The following is a 24,919-nucleotide window of genomic DNA, read 5'->3' on the forward strand; positions in this document are numbered from 1 at the left end:
GAGATTCTTGGGAAGACATATTCATGAAATCATGCTTTGACTTGCTTTTTAAAGAATTATGAGCAGAATTTGTAACTGAGGTCATTATTCTTCAGAGTGGTGTGGCAGAGACAAACCTAATGTCCTCTGCTTCTTCAACACAGAGCTAGATTTCATTTCTAACCCTTCTTGAAATTGACTGAAATGATCTAATGAATTTTGGACAATTGGATGTGGGCAGAAGCAATATTCCCCCATTTCCAGGCCTGACTATTTATAAAACTCCCATATTATTTTCCATGCTCTTGTTCTTCCTTGGTCTGCCAATTGGAAGTGGAAGGTCCTTTGGGCAGTTCCATCCCACAATGACCACCAGCAGAGCCTGGCACACATTGTCCCCATTTCTGCCTCTTTGGACTTCACCAGGAAGTGAAATAAAATTGTATTGTATTAAAGCACTGATATTTAGGCATTTCATGACCAGTTAATAGATGGAGAATTAGAGAAAGAAGTTTGTAAAGGGAGATAATTTGATCAATGATTCAAATACATAATACATATTGTGATGTGTAGGACTAGAAAACCTCCAATAACCTTTTTCAGAATGAATTTAACTTATATGATAAAAGAAACAAAGAAAGGAAGAGAGATAGGAAAAGGAGAAGGGTAAGAAAAGTAAAGAAACAAAAGAAAGAAGGGCAAGAGTGAAAAATAGGGATAAGGCCCTTAATCATTTAATCATATGTGTATTTACTTTATCACCACCAAGTAAACAAATTTTACAAATACACACACACACACACACACATCAAAAACAAAAACAAAACAGTATAGAATCTAAGTATAGAAACCCAGTATAGAATCTTTCAAACATACAAAAACGGGATTCTAGTAATTAAATTTAGTCTCTGATAATAATTCATGTTTAATTTAAATATATTACCTTTCACAAAAACATCAAAATAGAAAGACATTTAAAATAATATCAAATATGCACTGGCATTAAAGAAAAACCTATTGCACAGAAAGTCATAGTCTGATGGTTGTGTAACTGTAAATAAGGAAAATTTTAAAAAACTTAAGTTCTATTTAGATCCTTGCTTACGAGGCACATTGGTGTTCATAGTCCCGTCGCTCCCCTTTGTGTATCTTTTTCTTTCTCTCTCTTTTTTTTTTGTAAGAGACTCTTTTGTCATTGCACACTTTACATCTTTCTATTGTGGTTGGGAAATGGTTAGGTCACATAACTTGAGTTTCTTGAAATCTTTGTGTCTCTACACAGAATTGCTAAGAGCAGCTCAGAAACCATGTTGATTAAATATTTCATCTTAGCAGTACTGGTTTGAAGTTACAAACCAAATTTACATACCTTATTTTGATAACATGAGATTTGATAAATCTACCCCCTCCAGAAGAACGTCGGAATATCCTAGACATCTGATTTAAAAAAAAAATGTATTAGTCTTAAGAAAAATGTTACTCCTTGTGTTAACTAGAGACTTGGGAAAAGAAAGTTTTTAGTTAATCACTCATCACGTAGATTGGTTTTAAATAATGGTAAGTCTAACCTGAGTTTTAATTCTTATGGAACTAAACAAACTTAACAAAATTTTTCAACTTTGCAAAGTCTCTGTAAACTGAGATAACAATATCTGCCTCAAAGAGTTGATTTGAGAATTTAATAAAATTATGTCACATATTTCAACCAGTCTGCTTTCTAGGAAATGACTGATAATGTTATTTTTAATCACTTTCAAATGAATTAAAGTATGTGCTATTTTTAAAAGAAGCATCTTTATCTCTAAAAAAGCCCATCCTGTTTCTGCACTCAATACGGAGTATGCCATCTAGTCTACTACTCTGTTTGTTGATTTCTTAAATTATTATGCCATTACTAGATCATTTGTCATAACTTATAACATCTGTCATGTGACTGACACTCCTCACATTGTTAGTCATATCTCTATGCTCTCAGATTTCACAACTGGTACAGGGGTTGATTATAAGTTTCATCACACTTCATACCAAGAGTATTTCATTCCTCAATTTTCCAGCATGAAACTTTGAAATATTTTGTATGTTCAGTGAACTAATTTCCTAAATAGTCCTGATTCCCTAAAGGAATCCAGTTGACCGTTGAAGCACTGCCTTAGAGTGGAAGAGCACTGGATTGACAGACAGAAGAACTTACAGACTCATGCAAGTTTATATAAGGTCCATATTGGAAACAAGTTTTGCTCTCTATTACTGTATCCTTTGAGAACAGGAAATATTATCTCCCTTCCCACAAGATTCCTCCCTACCCCACCCCATTCCTCTGAATTAGTAACAATGTCAAGTAGATTTGACCTCCTAAATATTAAATCTACCTCCCTTGCTTCTATTTCATTGCTATTTTTAAAACTAGTCCTCAGAAACTCAAGTTTATGTGGTTCTACCCTATCTTTTCTCCCCTCATTTGTTCCTTCATAATACTAATAACCAATGATAGCTCTAGCTAGTTGATACATAGCCTAGCTAGTTCATAAATGATGGCCTGGACTCCTAACTGTTCCACATCAACCAGTGCTGCAAAGAAGGGTCCAAACACGAAGGTCCACCATTCCATGTACACCAGGAACATTCTGAGAATTAGCTAGCTTGATGCCAGATGTCCACTTTTGGAAACAGTTCCTAGTCCAACCTCCCCAGGTATGAATGTAGAATTTTTTCCACCAAACAATGAGGAAAAAAAAAAACAGAGCAGACAGGAAGAACTAGGAAGTGGTTTTGGCAGAACCTATTACCCTAAGGTCCAGGGCATACAAGAGCACATTCATGCTCACATTTTGGACATCCACTGTGATCCTGGTAATGTCATGAGGCACAGTGATGACCTCACTTCATATATATCTTGTCTGCAGCTGGAACAGGAATGCTGCTGGAAGAGCAGGAATAAAATTATATAAATTTAGACCATCCTAAAGACTTCAGGGTTTTAAGAGCTAGAGAATATCCTCCATATTGAAGAGGACAGCCCAGTAAGGTAGACCACACGACATCAAGATGAGGGTTCCTCTTTGAAGAATTATCCTCATGCATTTCACGTTCTTGTCTCCAAAGGATTGACACATTAGTGTGTCACAAGCCAAAGCTAATTTGGTTTCAGATGAAATCCCAACAGCATTCACAACCAAAACAGTAAGCTTCACAGCATTTCCCTCAATTTTGCCCAGATGTCCACTGACAGTGCTAATAACAAACATCATGGACTATGCTAAGAACACAAAGCCTGTGAATGCAGCTAGCTCAGCAGCCTCCGGCCGCAAGTCCTGGGAAGAGCTCCTTTGAGGATCCTATAGACAACTGCCTTGGCAGGGGACTGACCCATAGGCCAGTCAGATTCTGTCTGGGGTGACTCCAGGGATCCACAAGTGGATGTGCAAAGAGGCCTTAATGGCTGGGTGCCCATCTGAAGAGAGTAAGAGCAAGAGGCAGAGGTGGGGAGACAACCTGGCCCTGCTGGCAAAAGTTCCCAGTGCACACATTGCTAGGGTGGGGGAGGGGACAGATGAGTGGCACTCACCACCCAGGCCCCCATCCCTCCCTCACCCTGTCCCTGCCTCAGCCAGGGAGCTGGTCCTATTCTGGCTGTCACAGAATCCCAGGATGTGCATGAGGTGGGGAAGGCGCGGCTACCAATCAATTGCTCTCTTCTAATACACTAGGTTGGTTGGCACCTGAATGATTTTGCACATTCAATTACCTCTTCCAATAACACACTTTTTTGCCCCTAAGTGAATTTTTTCAATTAAACTTTGGTCTCCTTGAGAACTCCAATGACAACTAAGTTAGCTTCTACTTTGTCTCCTTTATTAAGGCCACCCCAGCAATCTTGCACATGATTCTATTATAGCAATTTTTGCACTGGTATATATAATCTTTCTCCTGGTATAGATTATGAGCTGTGTGAAGTCGGAGTGTATCTGATTCATCTTTATATTTCCAGTGCTCCACACATTGTCAGGCCTAGTATAAACACTTCTGGCATGGCTGATAAGTAAATGAATGAATGAATAAATGAGTTTAATTAAGAATCAACAACACGGTAAAGTTTCCAAGTGTAACTCCCCAAAACAGTGTGGGAGCTAAGAGTCCCCAGGGATAAGTCCACAAGGATGGTCATCCCAAGGGTTGCAGTAGTTCTGAATCATGCTAGTTAGGCTTTCATTGAACTTCTCTGAGCTCAATCATTTCTATATTTCAAAGAATGGGAAGAAACATCAATTTTAATTTCGAGAACTTCATTTAGATAAGTGTCCTCTGAAATTTTGAACTGTTTAAATATGACACTTTGGGAAAGGATGAGGAATCTATCATATCAGAGTATAAAAAAATTCCAAGAATCTGTTCAAACCCTGATATGATCAAACACTGGTCTCCTAAGGCGTTGATTTATATTTAAAAACGTGTAGAACCTAGTAAATTACAATGGTGTGTGACGACTAATTCGTATGTATTAAGTCAATGCTCCATGGCAGGGATTAAACTGATTCCTTTCTTTAAACATCACATTATCTTGGGAGGAAAGTGCTATTCTCGTCAGCCCTATTTTTAGATGAAGAAATTGAGGCTCAGTAGGCTTAAACTTGTTTAAGGTGGTACAGGAAGTGGTAGTTCTGATATGTGAACCCAGGGAATCTGGCTTTAGATCTTGTGTTAACTACATTGATTGTCACAGAAAACCCTTAGTTACATACTTGAATACAGTTGTCTACTTTTGAGGGGGAGGATGATTTTACTAGTTATTATTTCCCTTTAAAAAAGATAGTGGCTATAGTGCTGATAAAATCAGGTATTCACCATAAAACTAGAACCTAATTGTAGTCCTTGATTTGAACTCCAGCATTAAAAATTTGGGAACAATGTGGGTGGCTCTGACTAAGAGGTCTGGTACCTACCCAGTTACTGTTTTTGGCAAGCCTGAGCTTGCATCTTTCCTCTGGCTGAGAACTGCATGCACATTAAGTCTTTAAGAAAGATCAGTAGTCGTTAGATGCTGGCAGTTTCTAGATGCCAGCTAGGGAATCCCTTTGAGGTCCATCCATGAAAATAAGTAAATCAAATTCTTTAGGATTCCTGTTACTTTCAGTAGAATATATACCAGCAAAGAAAAAAATAAACCATCAAACTGATTCCTTTTCCCTTTCTTCTCCAGGAAAGTTTCCTACTACCTCAAAGGGATTTCCCCTTCTCTGATTTCAGAAAATACTGATCATTCAAGTCACACATTTTGGCAATTATATGTTGTACGGGGGCAGTTCTGATATTATGTATTATCTAAATTTTTTTTGTATTCTTTCCCACACATAAACTTCCATATAGAAACAATATTATAAACTCTTTTAGGGACGGGACCAAACTTTATTGACCTTGGCATTCTTCACAGCTTTGTACAAGGTAGGTGTACAGTAATATTTTCACTAATGATTGAATTTCCAGCTGTGGTTAAACTAAAGCAACATTGTGAGGAAAAAAAAATACTGGCTTTTGGACCCCTTGGTGATCCTTTCATTATATGTGTGTATCTTTTTTTTTCATTTTTGTCATTTATTTTTTCATTCAACGCAATCAATGATGAATCTCCAATGTTGAGTCACTGTGATAGACGATGTAGAAACACTGTGATAGAGTATTAAACAAAAACGTGTAGGCCCCAAATTCCTAGAATAGAGAGATAGACAGAATCAAGACACATAAATTATCAAACTGTAATAGAGGAAGGGTTCTGAAAATAGGTGATATTTAAGTGATATCTGAAAGATGAACAGTGACCAACAGAAAGCAGGGTCGTGGGGCAATCTTCCAAGTGGAAAAAGAGTATACGGAAAATTCTAAAGAAGACCAATATGTGTAGAGCACAGTTAGGAAGCAGCAAAGTATATAAAATGAAGAAATGATAGCCACAGTTAGTGAGGAGCTTGAATTTTATTCTAAGTACATTTGGAAGCCATTTGTGAAATTTTAATCAAATAAATAACAAAATATGTTTTCAAAGATCATTCTGACTTCTATGTAGATGTTAGTGATAACTGCGACTTGCCCATATAAAGGAAGATACTAGGTAGGTACAGAATGGAAAGAATTAATTAGAAATAGAAACATGACTTGTGAATGAATTAGACACGAGGACAAGAGAAACATAGGCATTCTAGCAATTAGGTGGACAGAGATGACATTTGCTGAGCAGGAACCAAATTATAGAGTGAGACGATGGAAGAGGAAATAATAAAATTCAGACACTGTAATTTTGCCATGCCTCTGAGAAATCCAAGTGGAAATATCAAGTAAACTATCAAATGCACAGGTATGACACAGCTTTATCCACATGGTTCAAAAGGAGATAAATTTGCCTCCCTTTCCCACATCCCATAAGGGTGGCACAGTTTTGTCCTCTTGGTAACAGTGTTTAATGTCAATTAGGCCAACCAGTTGACAAGACTGCTTCTTCAAAAATGCATTCAAGGCCAATTTTGAAAATTTTTTTTTCTTGCTTCAATTCTAACCTAGGAAAATGCAAATATAAAGCAGCTGTTAGCTATCACAACTATCATGTAGAGAATAACCAAAAGGAGGAATAAAAGCCCAAAGGCTTGGTTTGATCTCCTTAACTCAGTCATACCCAAAGCCAGATGAGTCTTTAGGGTTTTCCAGTAGTCTTTATTTTATTTATCTAAATATCTTACTTTAAGTTATTAATTTGGTTTCTGTTATTTGCCACCAAAAGTGTCCTATTATGGAAATGGAGGAAATCATTTACAGATGACCAGAAGAAAGAGAAGCAAACCAGGATCACACCTTGGGTGATCTACAAGCCTGGGCCAATGAGGATTTAGTGTTTATATTGCTTAGCAAACAAATGAAAATCTTTTTTATTTAGAAATTTCTTAAGAAGTTGGATTCACTTACATGTTGATGAATTGTGATGAAAGCAGAGTTGTAGCATGTATTTGCTTTCTACCCAACTGCAGTCAGTGGATGTGTGTACACATCCCCAGCTTCTGTAAGTATTGACTGATATCAACTCATACCTGCACTTCCCCAGAGGCTTGCCCTTGCCTGACCTGCACCACGCCCAGTGATATCTGGGAGGTAATGCTCCACCTTCCCTGGGAAAACCTTTTCAGTGTAAAACAGACAGCCCAGCCCTCATAGTTTTGCAAAGAACCACCTCTGTGATGTACTCTAAGCCCTATCCCTCCAAGAGAAATCAGCTGAGACAGCACTTTTGAAACCACATCTTTGTCTAGCTTCTTCCTTTGCTTTTTTCTGATGTCTCAACTTCCTTACAATGTTTTCTTGAAAGCTCTTAGTTAATGAACCACTTAACTAAGAACATTCAATCACAGATCCTGATTCTTGGGATCAAACCTGTACAAGAATTACTCAGTTGGAGCTAGAGAATGCTGTGCTAGCAATCTATTTCATTGTCTCTATTTCTTTCTTTCTTTCTTTTTTTTTTTTTGGAAGATCTGAGATCTTACATTTCTGGTTTTTAGATGAGATGTAGCTTATAACTAGGAAAATGATGAATAAACTTTAATATTAATTTTAATATTAGGTGTTTTCAAGGGAGTTTTTGTATTGCAAGTGCTATTTCCTTGAAATAAGAAAAAAAGAAAAAGAAAGAATAAACTTAAAGATGGTCCCTTAAACTATGTTGTAATTTTTTAACATAATAATCCTACAAAAAAAGGTTTTATGGAAGCTGTTATTGAAAGATGAGGTTACACAAGTATAAAGCCAGCATCTGTAGGCTCTAAATAATGTCTTTATTGACATTAAAAATGCAGCATAGCATTTTGATTGTCAATTCATTCATTTATAGTATTAAGTTCTGGGGTTATTCTGAGAATGTATTTCTAAAGCAAAGCCAATATATTATAGATATCATGGAAAAATATCAGAACTGCTATTTATATTTATTTTAACCTAAACAAACAAGTTTTTACAGCTTTGAAATGTAGACTCCTGGCAGAAATTCACTAATTACCTGAGGCTCCCAAGAAGAAAATGGAAATGGGGCTGTTTTAGAATGGCATCTAGTACAGTGCTAGTTTTGGGATGAGCACTCAGTAAGTCCTTTTTGTATTGCATCAAATTAGAGTCATACTATAGTCCTTAAACTTAATCTAATGAGCAATTCTTGGTATGTAAACAATTACTATCTTTAATTACTATATTTGTCACATTTAAGTCTGCCAAAAACAATGAAGTATTGTTGAAATATACATCCAGTTTTTAAGCAAAACAGTTTCATGATAAACCCTAGCACATATCTAGCTCTGGGATTTCAGGTGGGCTCTGGAGAACAGAAAGTTGTTAAAGACAATAACTATCTTTAACATTTTTTTTCCTGAAGAAACATGATTTAAACTAATAATAATTTAAAATGTTAAGAAATTGTTAGAAATGGATATGTTTTATTTACCACCTACTTTCTTGGCCACTAATAAAACATAGCATGGTTTTTATAATACCCTTCATTTGAAAGAACTCTAGAGTTTAGCATCTGCTAAATATTCATTAAACAAATACTTTGGCAAATTAATTGATGGATTGATGGCTTAACAGGTAAATGGATAGATGGATGAATGAGTTATAGGCTATGCTTTTATATCATTATCTTCAATAATCATGAAAGTCAAATCTATATTTGTCTGGAATGGAAAGAATCTATTAAAATCAGGAAAAGAATCTGCCAAAAGGAATAGTAATTAAGACTGGAACAACATGTGATAATTTTTTCATTTTTAAAAAATATTAATTTTTTTGCTGGGCACAGTATCTTTACCTTATTTATTTTTATGTGGTGCAGAGGATCGAACCCAGGGCCACACACATGCCAGGCAAATGCTCTACCAGTGAGCGAAAACCCCAGCCCAAATTTTTACATTTTGAGAAGCTATTAGTCTAATAGTTTCTGGTGACAAAAGATGAAAGACCAACATATTACTGTCGTCACAAAAAATATTGGAGTCAGCTAAAAAACTCACGCTTGCCTGCTATGCACAAGCCCTTACTGCATAAACACCTTATTTTATTTACTGTCCTTAAAGAAGAGCATTGGCATAGCATGAGAAATGACAAGGAGAAAGGGAAATAAAACATTCTGGAGTATGAAGATATTATTATAAAAGAAATAATTCTAAGGACTAGGGAATTTTAAAATGCTAATTTTTGATACATGTAAATGAAGAGATTTTGGTTCAAAATGACATTTTGACAAAATGACATGTAATTTCTCTTTTTTGAAGACCCCATTAAATTATATTATATATCAAAATAAGGCTAAACCCATGATGCTGACAAAAATAAGAGATATTTCTTTAGTATACAGAGATTCAACTCATGCCAATGGGGGAAAAAAGAGTCTGATAAAGTGGGAGAAGACACAGACTAGACCAGTGTTTCTTACCCTTGGCCATTAACATTGGGGGCCAGGTAATTCTTTATTGTGGGGAGAGAACCTGTCCTGTTGAATTGTAGGGTCTTTAGAAGCTCCATGGCCTCTACATACTATATGCCCTTAATACCCCCTCCCCATAGTGTGACAACAAAAAGTGTCTCTGGATCTTCCCAAGTCTTCTTGGGGACAAAATTACTCCTTATTGAGAACTACTACACAGCACTCTGAGTCAAGAGAACTCAGCCAAGGGAAGAATTCATCTGCTCTAAAAAAAAATCTAAAAGAGGCCAGGCACAGTGGTACACACCTATAATCTCAGTGATTTGGGAGACTGAGGCAGGAGGATTGCAAATTCAAAGCCAGCTTCAACAAAAGTGAGGTGCTAAGCAACTCAGTGAGGCCCTGTCTCTAAATAAAGTTCAAAATAGGGCTGGGGATGAGGCTCAGCGGCCAAGTACCCTGAGTTTAATCCCTAGTACCTCCCAAAATAGACAAAAATCCAAGAGTTTCAGCCAATAGAACCAGTAAATACAAAAAAATAAGTACCTAGGATTAAGGCTAACTAAGAATGACTAAGACTTTTAAGGAAACAAACGTTTTGTTGAAAACATCAAATAAATTCTAAATAAATTGAGATATCAATTATCTTTACATTGGACTCTAGATTTGAAACAAGTTAAATCAAAATCCCAATATGAAGAAGTGTGTGTGTGTGTGTGTGTGTGTGTGTGTTACTTGACATAGAAAAACAAAGAACCAAAAATACCTAATGTTGGGTATAGTAAAGGACAAACCCCAAAATAATGTGGCCCAGTGAGAATGAATGAGGGAGTCACTATCTTTCCCCGTGACAAGACAGACCCTGGGGAGAAGATATCCATATAGTCTGAAATGACAATTTCTGGGAAGAGGCCAAAGCATTGATCCCACCCTAAAACTTACCCCACACCCTCCATCTGGCCCAGTAAAGATAAATCCCTGGTACTGACCACTGACTCCACACCCACAGACCACACACCCTCCATCTGGCCCAGTAAAGATAGCCCAAACAGATATGCTCATTAATTGAGTCACCTCCAAGTGTAATCAATATAAGCCTAACCCTCACCCCCTTTGGCTGGTGGCTCATTTTCCACCAGAAAAAAATGGGTCCATCAGAAGTGTTACTCCATTCCTGAATAAAAGCTGTGCTGAGCTGATCTGTTTGCGTCTGGCCTGGTCTGTTTGAACTAACACTTAAGATACACCTGAAGAAGAACATGATATTCCCAGGTTTACTGGGTTGAATGGTGGGTCCCTGAAGGATAAATCTAAATCCAGGAATCTGTGAATGTGACCATATTTGTAAAAGAATCTTTGTAGATGTAATTAAGTTAAGGATCTTCAGGTGAAAACATCATGGATTATCCAGGGAGGCCTTGAATCCAAGGTCGAGGGCCCTTATCAGCATGGAAATACACTGAGACAGAGAAGAAGGTCATGTGAAGATTGAGACATAAATTAGAGGTTCCATTTTATGTAGCAACAAGTCAAGAGATGCCCAGAGTTATCAGGAATTTGAGTAGGCCAGGAAGGATCCTCCCTAGAGTCTCCCTAGGGATTGCTAACATTTTAATTTCAAATTTCTGGCCTCCAGAACTGTTAGAGAATAAATTTCTGTTGCTTTCACCACCTAGCTTTGTGATAATTTGCTATAGCAGGCCCCAAAACCAATAAAACAGGGACCAATGCTTGTTGTCAGACAATAGAGGTCAAAGTATTGTGGGTGGTAATGACACAGTGAGAAACAAGGCAGCCAATGGAACAGGTTGGAGAGCCCAGTAACACTCAATTCACTTAGGGAAACTTGTTTTGTGGGAGATATGGCTTGGCAAGTCAGATAGAGAAGGATTGGCTATTCAATCAGTAGTGTTAAGAGAACTGCTTAATGTATAAAGGAAAATGAAGTCAATCCCTAAATTAAACTGATGTGCAAATATCAATTTCATACTGAGTAAGTCTTAAATGCAAAATGCAAAACCAAGATTTTTTTGAGGATAGAAAACATCAGAATCAGGAAAGATTTCTTACACAATCACAGAACGTATTGATAAGGAAAGAACGATACCTTTCAATATTTCAAAATTCAGAACCTCTGTTCATCTATTTCTAAATATAATAGATAAGTCACAAATGAAAAAAATATGCATTTATTACATATAATGGACAGATGATTCATTTTCAGGAAAACGTGTTTCTAATAAATTTTAAAAAGTCAGATGCAATAAGAAATTACAAAAAAATCACAAGCATTTATAGAAGATGAATTACAAATAGTTGATGATCATTGATGAATCTCATTAATAATCAGAAAGTGCAAATGAAATCCATAATGAGATATTATCACACGTTACCAGCATGGCAAACTGGAAAATCAAATTGATAAGTTTTGAGGAGGATGCAGAACAACATGAACTCTCATGCTTTGCCAGTAGCAGTGCAAATGTTTACAAATACTTTGGAGAATGGTCAAAATCCACTAGAGTCTGACTGAGCATAGTCTATGACACAATAAGCCCCTACTGGGCTTATTCCCTGGAAAGACTCTAGCACACATGCTAGTGCTAGGAGGCATGTAAGGATGTTTGTTAGTCATAAAGAGTGGAAAGAAATGTTTGTTAACCATGAAAAGTATTAGCAAATATTCTATTCCTATTAGGGCATTCTACGGAGAAGTAACATAAGCAAGCTCTGGTTTTATGTATCAAAATAGAAAAATCTTGAAAATATAATGTGAGTGAAGTCACAGATGAAAATGATCCTATTTACATAAAATTCAAAAGAAGCAATATTGAGTAGTACATTGTTTAGAGAAATATACATAAGTAATAAAGCTGCAAAGAGTAATTCCAAACAAGAGTTTTTACTTCTGAGGAAAAGAAAAGAAAGAACATACAGAGAGTAGACAAAGTTCTACTTCTTAATTAGGTATTCAATTTATAGTTCTTTAAAATGATTTACATAGTTTTTAAAGCATGATTACATCCAAACAAAAGTGATGACAGAAAACAAAAGCAAACATTAATAAATATTATTGCTAAATTTCAGAAAACTGAAAAAAAAAGTATAAAAGCTTCTAGAGAAAAAACAAGTCATCTAAAAAGCAACACAATTCCTCATCTGTCACATTTGATAAAGTAGTAAAAACTGAAGTCCTTAAATGGTCTGAGGAAAAATAAGTTTCCATTTAAAATTGTACATCCAAACTATCAATTCATTCTAACATAGAATAAAGGATTTTCCCAACAAGAGATAATTCATAGATTTTACCTCCCATGATTTTTTCCCGCATAGGAAAAGGCTTAAGGACACAACACAACACAAGACGTAAAACATGGGATTCAAGAAGCAATGGTTCCCACACTCAAGGGCAGGACTGTGTTAGCCCAGATTTACTTGTATGAAGTAGCCCTGAGGAGCAACCAGTTGAAGTTGAGCAGGAAACATGAGGTTTTTAGAAAATATATTTAAAGAAATAAAGAATTATCAAGACCTTGAAAACATCTGAAAATATAGTTAAAAGAAGGAAAAAAAAAGATGGTGGGGTGGGGGTGGGGGGAGGCGGATGGAGAAGAGAAATATTCAAATTTAACTCTGGGGATATTCTTTGAATGGCAAAGAATTGTGGCATAATTGTAAAAAAACAAAAGCACTGTTATACTAAACATGTCAAATACTATTTAAATTAACTGTGGAAAGGAAAATGCTGTTTTGAAATTTAGAATTGGCCTGTGTAAAGGTAAATAACAGAATAAAATGCAAATATCCACCCCCACTGTTCATACTGAGAAGAGTATAATCAGAGAAGGGTAGGACAGCTAAAGTCTTCAACTTTTAATTTAAAAAGAGAATGTCTATAGTTAATCATAAAGAATCATACTAATACAGTGTCTTTTATATTCAGCCATTGCTTCTTTTTTCCAGAATAACTGTACACTTAAAGGAGTACACTCTAAGCTAATATGTTGGGGTTTACTAACAATGTTCTCCATAATCATTCTTTTCATTTTATTCTATTTGACATTTGGCCATGAGGAGCAGGGATTAGCTCATCAAATATAGTTTAAAAATTAGAAATGCCTCAGTAAATGTAGAGACTATCAAGAAAAAAAATATTTAGGTGCATAACTAAATTTGAGATTGATACCAAGAATTGTAGACACATCACACCCTTTTATATGACCCTATTAGTACTTTCCAAAGACAAAAGTAAGCAAAATGATAAGGTGAGTATGCCAGTTCTATATTGTTAAAGAAGGCTAAAGAAAATGAACGAAGAAGATCAAATCAAAGAGTTAAAAACAGGGAAAATATGTTTCAACCAACACTTTCCTAAGCTAATTAATTGTCTACTCTATATTTCCAGAAGATAATTAGTTGTCCACTCGATAATCTGCAACATACATTTGCTGGTACAGAGCGCTATTCTAAATTTTTTATAATATTATATATTTGTATAATTCTTATAGCTGTCTGGCCTAAATTCTCCATTTTACAGTCAAAGAAAACTGACACAGAGAGACCAAGTTCCTACACTCAAAGTGACAGAAAAATTAATACATAAACATTTAAATTTTCTGTTGAGCTCACCATTCTCTCAATCTGATGACTCCTTTCTGTAAATTCTCTTGAGGATCTCATTGCATAATTTTCTTTATATTTGATATTTGTGACTTTAAAAGAGGCAAGGTAATAGAATGACTTATCATCTGAAAGATAAAATAAAGATCTACGGTTAAAAGTAACAAGCCTGCTAAAAAGACTACTGTGATGCAATCTGTTTCCCCTTAGGACAAAAATCAGTGTAGATACATTTCAAATATTTTCTAATTTCATCATTGCTGTCAGCGAAAATAGAAAATTCAGGTCCCCAAATCACTTACCAAATATTCCATTTATAGATGTTTATGTATATCACAATTTTCATACAATTGGGCATGCAGCATACAATGGAAAGTGAATATTGAACACAATGGCTGAAAAGTCATGTAAAAATAATTTATTTCCTCAAAGAATTGCTAATGTACATATATTATATCACACATACACTGTAATATGAAGATATATTAAATAAAGTATAATTTTTTTCTCTACCACTGCTGAGCTTACTTATAAAATATAACTCTATATTTATTGTTTTCATGTTCTTGTTTCCCATTCACTGTTAATTCTCTGCAGTCTACTCTCAATATACTACTCAAATAGCCATTGTCAAGGACAGTACTTATAATATTTACTGTTTACTGTTTTGGGTTTTTTCTTTGTTTTACTCCTTGATTTTTTGGCAACCTCAATTGTGTTCTTTAAAACCTCATCTTTGGCTCTACGAAGCCATGTAGTTTTCTTTCTTCCTTCTTGGCCACTTCTCATTTACAATAGAAGGCTCTTTATTTCTGTCCTCATTCTTACCTTCCTAAGGTCCCATCCTTGGTACAGGTATTCATACTAAGCACTTCTCAGTGATCTTAACTAGGATGGCTTTAACCACTATTTGTTGGTGTCCCCTAAATTTTAATTTCCAGACCAAATTTTTGTCCTGAGTTTCAATTCCATATCAATTCACTTCAGAATATTCACTGTGCATTCAATAGGTACCTCAAATACTATAATATTCCTAGAGTGAAATAATCATTTACTGCTTCCTTTACTCAAATTGCTCAGCTACCTGCATTTCTCTTTGTGAACAGTACACATGGTCATTCATGGCATGTCTTTATCCTTATTCCAATATCAAACTAATCTTTCAGTCTTTAAATCCAATGGGTGCAGCCCATTTAATCATTCCAATCTCTTACTTATGTTCTTATTAACCACCCAAAATGCTTATTCAAAACAAAATGACATTTCTATTAAAAAGAAATCTCTCACTTATGTTCTCTATCTTAAATTATAATCTACTTCATAACAATCTACTTAATTGCTCAGACTAGATATCTTAATCTTTGATTCTTTCCTAGTTAATCATCAGATTCTGACAATATTGCCAACTAAGGTTTTTTTTTTTTTTTTAATACATCCTCCTCACACATTCTGCTACCACCACTGCATGATCCAGTTCATACCCTCATCATTCTTTGCAAAATATAATAGCTTTTTGACTAGTGTCCTGCATCTAGTCTTGCTTTCCTCAAATCCATTTTCCAGAGTGATCTGCTAGGCTGCAATTTTGACACTATCACTTTTCCAATGAAATCATTATCCATCGTCAATGGAAATGACTTATGGAGTTCTTCTAGGCCTGGAGCCTGCCTACCGCTTCAGTATACACTGTCATGTTCTCCCTAGAATTTATGTTGAAACCTCGGCAAACTGTATTTGTCTGCATTTACTCTGGTGTTTTCTTTCCTTAGGATTTTGCTTTTGTTTTCACTTTGACCCGAAATGTCCTTTCTCTGGACTTCTCCAATCCTATCGCTGATGTCAACACCTACCAAGAAAGTCCCTGGAACATCCAGACTGAAATGGGGACTTCACCTATGTGGCTAAGTATAGCTTTTGGAGCTCTCTTTTGAAGAGCTTTGCCTTGCACTTGGCATAGCATCATAAAGATCTATAGATTGTAGTATAATAGAACATCAGTCTCTGGCAGGAGATATTGCGCAATTTTTCATTCAAAAGGGAGGCAACATTTCAAGTAATGTTAACAAAAAGAATAGTATCTTAAACTTTTTAAAGTAATGAAATAATAAATAATTAAGTATTTTAATATCAAACATTTATTAAGTGTATAATGTGTCAGACTCTGCACTGAATATTCTAATTTAGTTAGACTTTCATTTTTAATTTTTAAGACTATAAATGCTACATTGTAATCATGAGAAGTATTTATAAGAGAATATACATAATATATAATCCTAATACCTAGAAGTAATTGATATTATTATTTTGGTTTATTTTTCTCTTATTAAAAATATTGTTTAGTTGGCTGAGATGGATTTTCACCACAGTTTTGAATCTTTCTTTTACTTAAGCATTTTCTTACTTCTTAAAAAAGTGTATTTTGTTCATTCAAAATTAGTTGAGAAAAATGCACCAAGAATGATATGTTTATATATATATGTGTATATATATATATATGTATGTATAATATATATATATATATATTTTTTTTTTTTTTAAAACAAATATATACTATGTGACAATTTGTTGTTTTCTGCTTCTTTTTATTTTTAAGATTATGGCTTAATTCTTATTGATGGATGAATGAATAATTAAATAATATTTTCCAGGGCCTAACAGTCACTAAGCTCTCCATTGTATTGCCTTATTAAATTTAATGGATCCAGGCTACTTATCTGTGCATATCTTGATAAAATTTCATAGCTGAAGTTCTATTACAAAAAGATTAAAATTAATGTGAAAGTCCAGTTCTAACTACTAAATTCTTAGAAATTTCATGCAACTCTACAAAGTAGGTTTACGTTTTTCTCCATAATAAGAAATATAATAATTTCAATTAATCCTAAAAATTAATCCAAATTATAAAAATGTTTGTTGAAAATATAGTTTATTACATAATTCCAATAACTAACAAACAAAACGACAGCAACAAAAATAAAACAACCAAAATAAACCCCAAAAGCAGACAACTTGCAAATTCAAAGTTTGTACTTCCCTAGTTAATGCCATATTTCATGGGAATGGTGGTAATAGTGACTGGCTTTTTCATTAATCTTAAACGACTCTCAAATAGTTCTACAGTATGAAGCTATCACAATCATACATGTACATATATGCCATGAACTTTTCCACTGGCAAAAGATATTTGTAACAAGATATTTGTTATATTTATATATATATATATATATATATATATATATATATATATATATATATATATATATATTCAAAATCAATAAGAAATGACAGATAATTCAATAAAAAATGAGAAAAAAACTTAAGCCCTTAACAATAATAGTAAACCCAAATGAACAACTGATAGATACATTGTTGTTGATCAGGCATTGTTGTTGATCAGGCAAATAAATACAAATTGAAGTTACAGTGATAACACTACAACTTACACCAAATTAGCAAGTATAAAAAGATATGCAGTAGTAAGTGTGGGTGATGAAATATGGAGCTATAGAAATTGCCATAAGGTGCTAGAAGAAAGTTTGGTATTAACCATAAAGATAAAAATGACCCAGCAATTAATTCTATATCTACATAGGAAAACTCTTGCATGTGTGTACCAAAATATATGCAGAATAAGGTTCATAGTGATGTTTTTCTAATACCTAAAATATGAAACAATTCAAATGTCCACAAACACTGAATACATAAATTAATTATAGAATGTTTAAGACAATTATTGAATATTTAAGACAATGTACTAGCAAAAAAATAATGAAAATAAATGCATCAAGGTGTATGACTTCTGCAACAGCTTTCAATAGAAGCCAGCCTCACATAATATGTTAAATGCTGTTATAGTTAATGGTCAAATGGGATTTCACTTTTTTTTTGCCAAAATAAAATAAGGATCCAGTTGAAAACCCTGAGGATAAATACCCAAGAAGTTTATCAGTCTTTTCATAAAGATATGTTATAAAATTTAGAGATATGAATTCTACCAAGCACTGCTATGATTTAGGTATAGTTTGTCCTAAAAAATGTATTCATGTGTTAGAATCTTAGTCTCCACTGTGGTGAGATGAGAGGTGGTAGAAACTTTAAGAGCTAGAGCCTGGGCCTGGTGTGCATGGAGCCTGTGATCCCTAGCACTGCAGAGAGAGAGAGAGAGAGAGAGAGAGAGAGAGAGAGAGAGAGAGAGAGATTATGGGGGAACTACACTAGAAAGCAATTAACACTCTAATTTTTAAGGAACTAGCTCACTCTATATATTAATTTAAAAATTAATTTAAAAATGTGTTGTTTTAAAGAGTAAGCCTGTTTTTTCTTAATTTATAGCTTCTTTTCTCCCTATGTAATTTCTTCCTCATGAGCTCCTGCAATGACATCATTATCTATGTTGTGACCCAGTGAAGGGGTTCCTCACCAAGTGCCAAACCAAGAGGGCTGCCTCACCTTGGAATTTTTTCTCTTAAACTGCAAGATAAATATCCAATAAGCATCCAATTTCAGGTATTTTGCTATAGCAGCATAACAGGGACTAAGACAAGTACTTAAGAGTCAACAACAAGATAAATTAATTTTTAAAGTAATACCCAATTAGCATAAATATTCATGACTTTATAATGAATATAGGAGAGAAAAAAGTATCTCCTAACATTCAAAAACTGATCTGGTGCTACCAGTTGGGTCTTGAAATTCTGTTGAACATCAGTATCAGAAAAAGTCCTTCTTTGGTCATATTAGATCAAAACAAAAATAAGACCATTCTGAAGTATGTCTGAACTCAAAGACAAGAACGTTATTCAAAGCCACAAAGTAAAGGAAAAAAAAAGAAAGAAAGAAACAAAGAAAGAAAGACCATCTATCCTGGCTAATATGGGTGTCTGCTGCTTCTTTAATCCTTACTTGGAGCTTTTGCTTCATTTCATTGTACTTTGCCTCATAGATGAGATTTATTATAATACCCAATAATAGCACTGTTCTAGCTTCCTGGGAGCATCCAATCCAGAGGAAAAACATAGTTCCTTCAACTTTCCCCCAAATCACCCAACACAAAGTAAAATTTTATAGTGCATCATTGTAAATAATCTCTTACATAGTAGCTCTGTGGTTTCCTATAGGATATGCTCTTCCCTGCAACTACTAATAAACCTAATCATAGATATGTTCCTCATGATCCACAGCTAGAATGCACTAATAAACTAAATGTATTCTAAAAGTTACTGGATTATTTTATCATTGTTTATTTTGAAATGGCCCATTTTTAATGGATAGTGAATAATTGGTCAAGATTTTAATACAGTGAAAGCGAGTTTCATAACTGTTGAGCTCTTTAGGATCAAAATATCTCCAATAGATATATTTCAACCCTGGTGATACAACTTTTATCAATAATTCCTCTAAAATTCTTATTTCCATTGCAATTATTACATACATATATTTTTATTCTTCTATCTTCAGGTCTATTCATTTACAACCTTTAAAAGCAATATTTAAAAACATAATTTTTCATTTTATTATTGTCCTAGTTACTAAAATGTGATTCCTTTATTGGATCCTTTGTGCTATGAAAATGTGTATTTCCTTTATACAATTGTGTACATCATCTTAGATGACCCTGACTTATCTCAATTTGCTTATCCTCTGTTATAGTTCACCTTCTTCCTTTACTAAATGTCCATCTCAGAAAACTGTTCACTTACCCTCAAGTAATGTCCTAGTACTGAATCTCTCAAATCCTTGAGTGTTAATCTCTGTATTATTTTCTTACTGCTCCTGTTTACTGACTTGAGCTAATACACACTTACCTTGTACATTTCTGGAGGTCAGGAGTCTGAGGTCAGTTTTATAGCCTAAAATGAGTATGTTGGTGGAGTTGGTTCTTTCTGAGGCTCTAAGGGGTAAACCAGTGTCTTGCTTTTTTCTAGAGACTATCCTCATTCCTGGCTCATTCCCTGCATCACATTGTCCCATTCTTCCCTTCTGATATATCATTGTTTTTCTCCTCCTTTCACCTTTTCTCCTTTCTCTTATAAAGACCCTTGTATTTATGCATAGGGCCCTTCTAGAAAATCCAGAATAATCTCCCCATCTCAAAATGTTTGGAGATATTTGGAATGTTTCTTTTGCTGTATAGGTAATAGGATATGGAAAACTTGGGATGAGAATGAGGCATTTATTCAGTCTGTTACAGCTTCTATGGGAAATTCTTCTTAGCTTTTTTCTATTATTATTATTATCATCATCATCATCATCATCATTATTGTTAGTATATTATTTCTTCACTTTTTTTCTTTCAAACACCTATATAATTGGGTCTGGGGTATGTTAAATACAAAACTACTTGGCTACTTTCTAACCCAAAGGAAATATTAACAAAAAAAATAAAATTGTAGGGTGTAACTCCATTCATGTTTTTATTTTATTACAGTTTAGGAAGTGGATATTATCAATGCCCCAAGAAAAGTGGGTAGCAGGTAAGCTGAAAATGTTGGACAATATTTTTTTCTGGAGGACTTTCAAATGTGGTTTTATTGTTATGACTGGCATGGGTGCCTAAAAATTTAAGCAAAGCTTTGATCTTCTGTAATTAAAAACACAAATCAAAAGCCAAGGTAAATGAATCTTAGTCCTATTAGCTATCCATTTCTCAATTAACTAGAAAGTAATTCTGAACTTCCTCCATCATGAAACAAATCTAGTTTTCCTTCAAAAGTAATGCTTGATTTCTAGCCACTAAAGACTTTTTTTAAGGTAAGTTTTTATATATTACTTAAGCTTTTATTGAGGCAACTCAATAATATAGTGATTCTGATAACAGTATATTAAACTCATCATAGGATGAGTTTACTATTGTTTTTACTATTGTTTTTACTATTCTTTTTTTATATATGTTTATATATGTTACTTATCATAGGATGAGTTTAAGGATTGTTTTTACTATTCTTTTTTTAATATATGTTTCCTATGGAGGCATTTACCAATGTACTATATATTTAAACCTCAACTGGGTAGAAATACATAACATAGAGTTAATTGTGGGAACAAAATACAATTAAACAGCAAAATGTTAATGTCACGCAGATGTAATTTTTTATACACGAAAGAATTTCAAGACTCTAAGTCATAGAGTACTTAGGAAATGGAAATATGACCTGGATACTTACCCTCAACAACAAAATGAGTAACAATACCAATTGAAATTCCTATGATTGCTACAATCGCCAACGTGAAAAGAGCTAGCCTTATTGGGTCCCAAAACTGTTGTCTTCTTTGATATTCAACTTGTGGATATTCAGCTTCTGAAATTTCAACTGGTCTGTGAGAAAATAGTATCACAATTACAAAATGCATTGCATTTCTGCTTTATATCCACTTGCTGTGATCCTCTGAAAATACCTTACTTCGCAAAATAACAATAGTATACTTAAATCTGGATAAGAACAGTAGGTTTTAATTTGCATATACTCCCTCAACACCACAATACAGTACAAATTTTAAAGTTCTAATGATATTGACATTCAAGTGACAGTGTTGCCCCACCACATTGTGTCTGGCATACTGGCAATTTGAAATTTTGGTAGTGAAACACAAAGACTCAACTTTTTAAAACTGTAATTTAGAAATAATATTTTGATGTTATTTAAATAAGGGAACTTCAAGCAACAAAGTTACATAATACTCCCACCAGTTTTACTAGGTTAAAAAAATAAGAGATTTTAATATGACTATTGTGTAAATGACCTGAAAAATTCTTAGTGGTGAAATTTCATCTCATTCCAGTCAGGATGGTAATCATTAAGAATATGAACAATAATTAATACTGGAAAGAATGTGGAGAAAAGGAACACTTTTATACTAATGATGGGAATATAAGTTAGTACAACCACTGTGGAAATCAGTATGGAGATTCCTTAAAAAACTAGGCATGGAACCACCATATGACCCAGCATCACTGATCCTCCATATTTATCCTGAAGCATAAAGTCATCATACTATAGCAATACATGAATATCCGTGTTTATAGCAGCACAATTCACAATAGCAAAATTATGGAAACAGGCTAGGGTCCATCAACTGATGAAATAGATACAGAAAATGTGGCATATAAATAAAACAATGGAGTTTTATTCATTCGTGAATAAAAATGAAATTATGTCATTTTTCAGGAAAATATATGGAACTTGAGATCATTATGTTAAGTAAAATAAGCCAAACTCAGAAAGTCAAGGGTCATATATTTCCTCTCATGTAGAAGCTAGAGAGGAAAAAGGAAAAGAGACATGGTGGGGTGGGGGAATCACACGAAAATCAAAGGGAGGTTAATAGAGTAGAGAGAAAGGACCAGGAGGAGGGAGGAGGGAAAGAAAACTCAAGATAATGAAAATAATATTGACCAAATTATATTGTATTTTGTGCATGTACAAATATGTAACAATGAATCTCAATATTATGTATAACTAAAATGCACCAATAAAAAGGAAAAAAAAATTCTTAATGTCTTGTTAAGTAAGCTATTGTTAAGTTGTTACTTATTGCAATGGTGGTGGTTATAGTGTTACTTAGGTAAGTAACAATACTACTTTTGAAGATCATGGTTCTTTGCATTCCATTAGCATCTCCCAGTGAAATCACAACTTGTGAATTAACTTGATAGAACTCTAGTATTCAAAACACCAATTATCTTCACTCAACTCTTACCTATGCCCACTTGTGCACTACCTTCTCTTCCCACATCTTATATCATTTATATTATCTTTTCCCAACTTATAAGTTGTCATTTATTTACTTTATTTTCTGAGTCCCCAAAACAGTATTCAATATTATGATATTTTGCAAGTGAGTTTCTTAAAAAGTTTTTGTACTTTTAATTTTTATTTAGTAAATACATATTATAAATTTTCATTAAATTATATAATGGAAAATCCTTAGAATAGAATCTATCACATCAGGATAATGTTTCAGAAACAGTTCTAGATCTCTAGAAGTATGAAGATTTCAAAATATTCTCTTTGCCGTTAAGACATTTACATTTGGAAAGGGGAGAAAGATATGGAAACAAGGATTTACAGTGTGAACTGTAAGATGACACTACTAAACATAGAGGAATAAAAGCAGACCAGATTGGGGGAAAAAAAAGAAACAAGAACAGAGAAAATAGCATGTAGAACAACAGAAATAAACAAAAAGGATAGGGTATGAAAAACCATTCATTACTAATAATGAATACTGGAAATAAAAATAAAACATGGGTTTGCAAAGTATGTACAGACTATAAGTCTTTCCCAGCACATTGCTAGAGGACATGGCAGAGCAAGTGGCTGTAGAGTTTATGAGGACATTCGTAACCCAAAGGAAAGGGTTAGAAATTTACCCTGCAGGAGCTGCAGAATTAATAAAAATTTAATCAGACAGTGAACTTAGAATAATCACAGGTGAATGAGGACAAGGATGAGCTAAGAGGACAGACCAGGTTAGAAGTCTTATTGAAGGTCTAGAGAGGGTGGAGGCTTGAACTAAGGCCATGGTGAGAGATGGAGGGGAGAAGATCAGTTTAGTTCTAGTCCTTGAGCTTTGTTGAGTGATTTATTGTTGTGTGGGATATGGAAAGGATTAATGAACCACTTATTTGGATGTTGTGCCTCCAGGCAAGATGAGGAAGATTAAAGAGTTTCCAATATAGACATCAATACTGTTAATAAAGAAAAATTTGTTGTCTTTATATCTGAGCCTGAGCCAAATGGAGAGAATCTGCTTTATGTCCTTTCTCTGTGACTCTTTTTATTTTAGTTGTGTCACAAATGCCTGTTTACATGGTTCTAATCAAAGCAAGTATTAATGTAGAAAGTATACCCCCCTCCCAAAAAAGGTTACTAGAAATTGCAAAAGAATGCATTGCCTTCTTTCTCACCCATGATGGAAATCTCTATTTCCAAAATCTATGGCAATGCATTTCTTCATTACTTATTTTATAGATGTTTTGACTGCAGCAATTCATTTTTGTTCCCATTCCCTTTTCCCTTAAGCTTTGAAGATTTCATTGCTGTACCCTGAGCCCTTCTAAAGTGAGAAATGATGAGAATCAAATTTTGTCAAACTCATGGGAGTGATAACCAAGTTTCACAACATGTTAACAATGCATCATTATAAAGATGATTTTCTTTTTCTTTTCTCATGGTCACATTTAATTTTAAAATAAGTTTCTTCTATTGGTGATCAGCTATTTTCAGTGTGGTATAACTGGAATGCAAACTTTTGTCTGATGTAGAAGTTGAAATATTACCAAATATTCATTTTTGTGTTTTGATCCAACAGAAGCAGTATGCAGATAATGGCAAAGGAAATGGTAATTACCATTTCCAAAAATTGCAAAAGAAATGGTGTATAATGTAAGGGGGGGGGTAAAAATCCAGCAAAGTATTCAAAAAATAATAAAGCAATTTGTTGGTTAGTCTGCTGTGAAATGTTTGCAGTGGGCATAACAACAAATCAAAATGCATTCAATGCAATTTTATCCAATGAAATAAATGTTATTTTAAAAATTTTTATTGTTGCATAAAATTTTCATAATAGTGGGATCGATTATAGCTATGAATACATGCATATCACTTTCTTTGCTAAATTTCATTCACCAGAAATTCCTCTTGCCTTTCCCTTCTCCCTTGATCTCCTTTCTCTATCCTAGTTGTCCCTTCTGTTTTTGTTATTGTTTGTTGTCCCCCCAACTTCTTCCTCTCTAGCTTCCACAATGGAGAAAAAAAAACAACATATGAATCTTGACTTTCTGGGTCTGATTTATTTTACTTAACATGATGCTCTCTCATTCCATCCATTTTCCTGCAAATGCCTTCATTTTTTTATGGCTAAATAAAATTC

The 24,919-nt window shown here is 34.1% G+C and overlaps 1 protein-coding gene across 2 annotated transcripts in view; it reads right to left on the bottom strand.

Annotated features, from left to right (window-relative positions):
* The window catches only part of LOC124082247 (transmembrane protease serine 11F), an 88,575-nt gene that overhangs the window by 17,235 nt on the left and 46,421 nt on the right, over positions 1–24,919 (bottom strand). Inside the window, exons 3-5 of one of the 2 annotated variants that reach the window (XM_058574045.1) lie at positions 21,211–21,362; positions 14,057–14,175; positions 1,349–1,416 (exon numbers count right to left, since the gene is read on the bottom strand). In XM_058574045.1, coding sequence (XP_058430028.1) covers positions 1,349–1,416; positions 14,057–14,175; positions 21,211–21,362 — 339 coding nt within the window. Of the gene's footprint in view, positions 1–1,348; positions 1,417–14,056; positions 14,176–21,210; positions 21,501–24,919 lie in introns of those variants that run through there. The other variant, XM_046428721.2, reaches the window with a different exon arrangement.

The sequence above is a fragment of the Marmota monax genome, unplaced genomic scaffold (assembly GCF_021218885.2).
Source record: "Marmota monax isolate L192 unplaced genomic scaffold, Marmota_monax_Labrador192_F-V1.1 WCK01_AAM20220418_F8-fsc00132, whole genome shotgun sequence".
Taxonomy (NCBI): Eukaryota; Metazoa; Chordata; class Mammalia; order Rodentia; family Sciuridae; genus Marmota; species Marmota monax.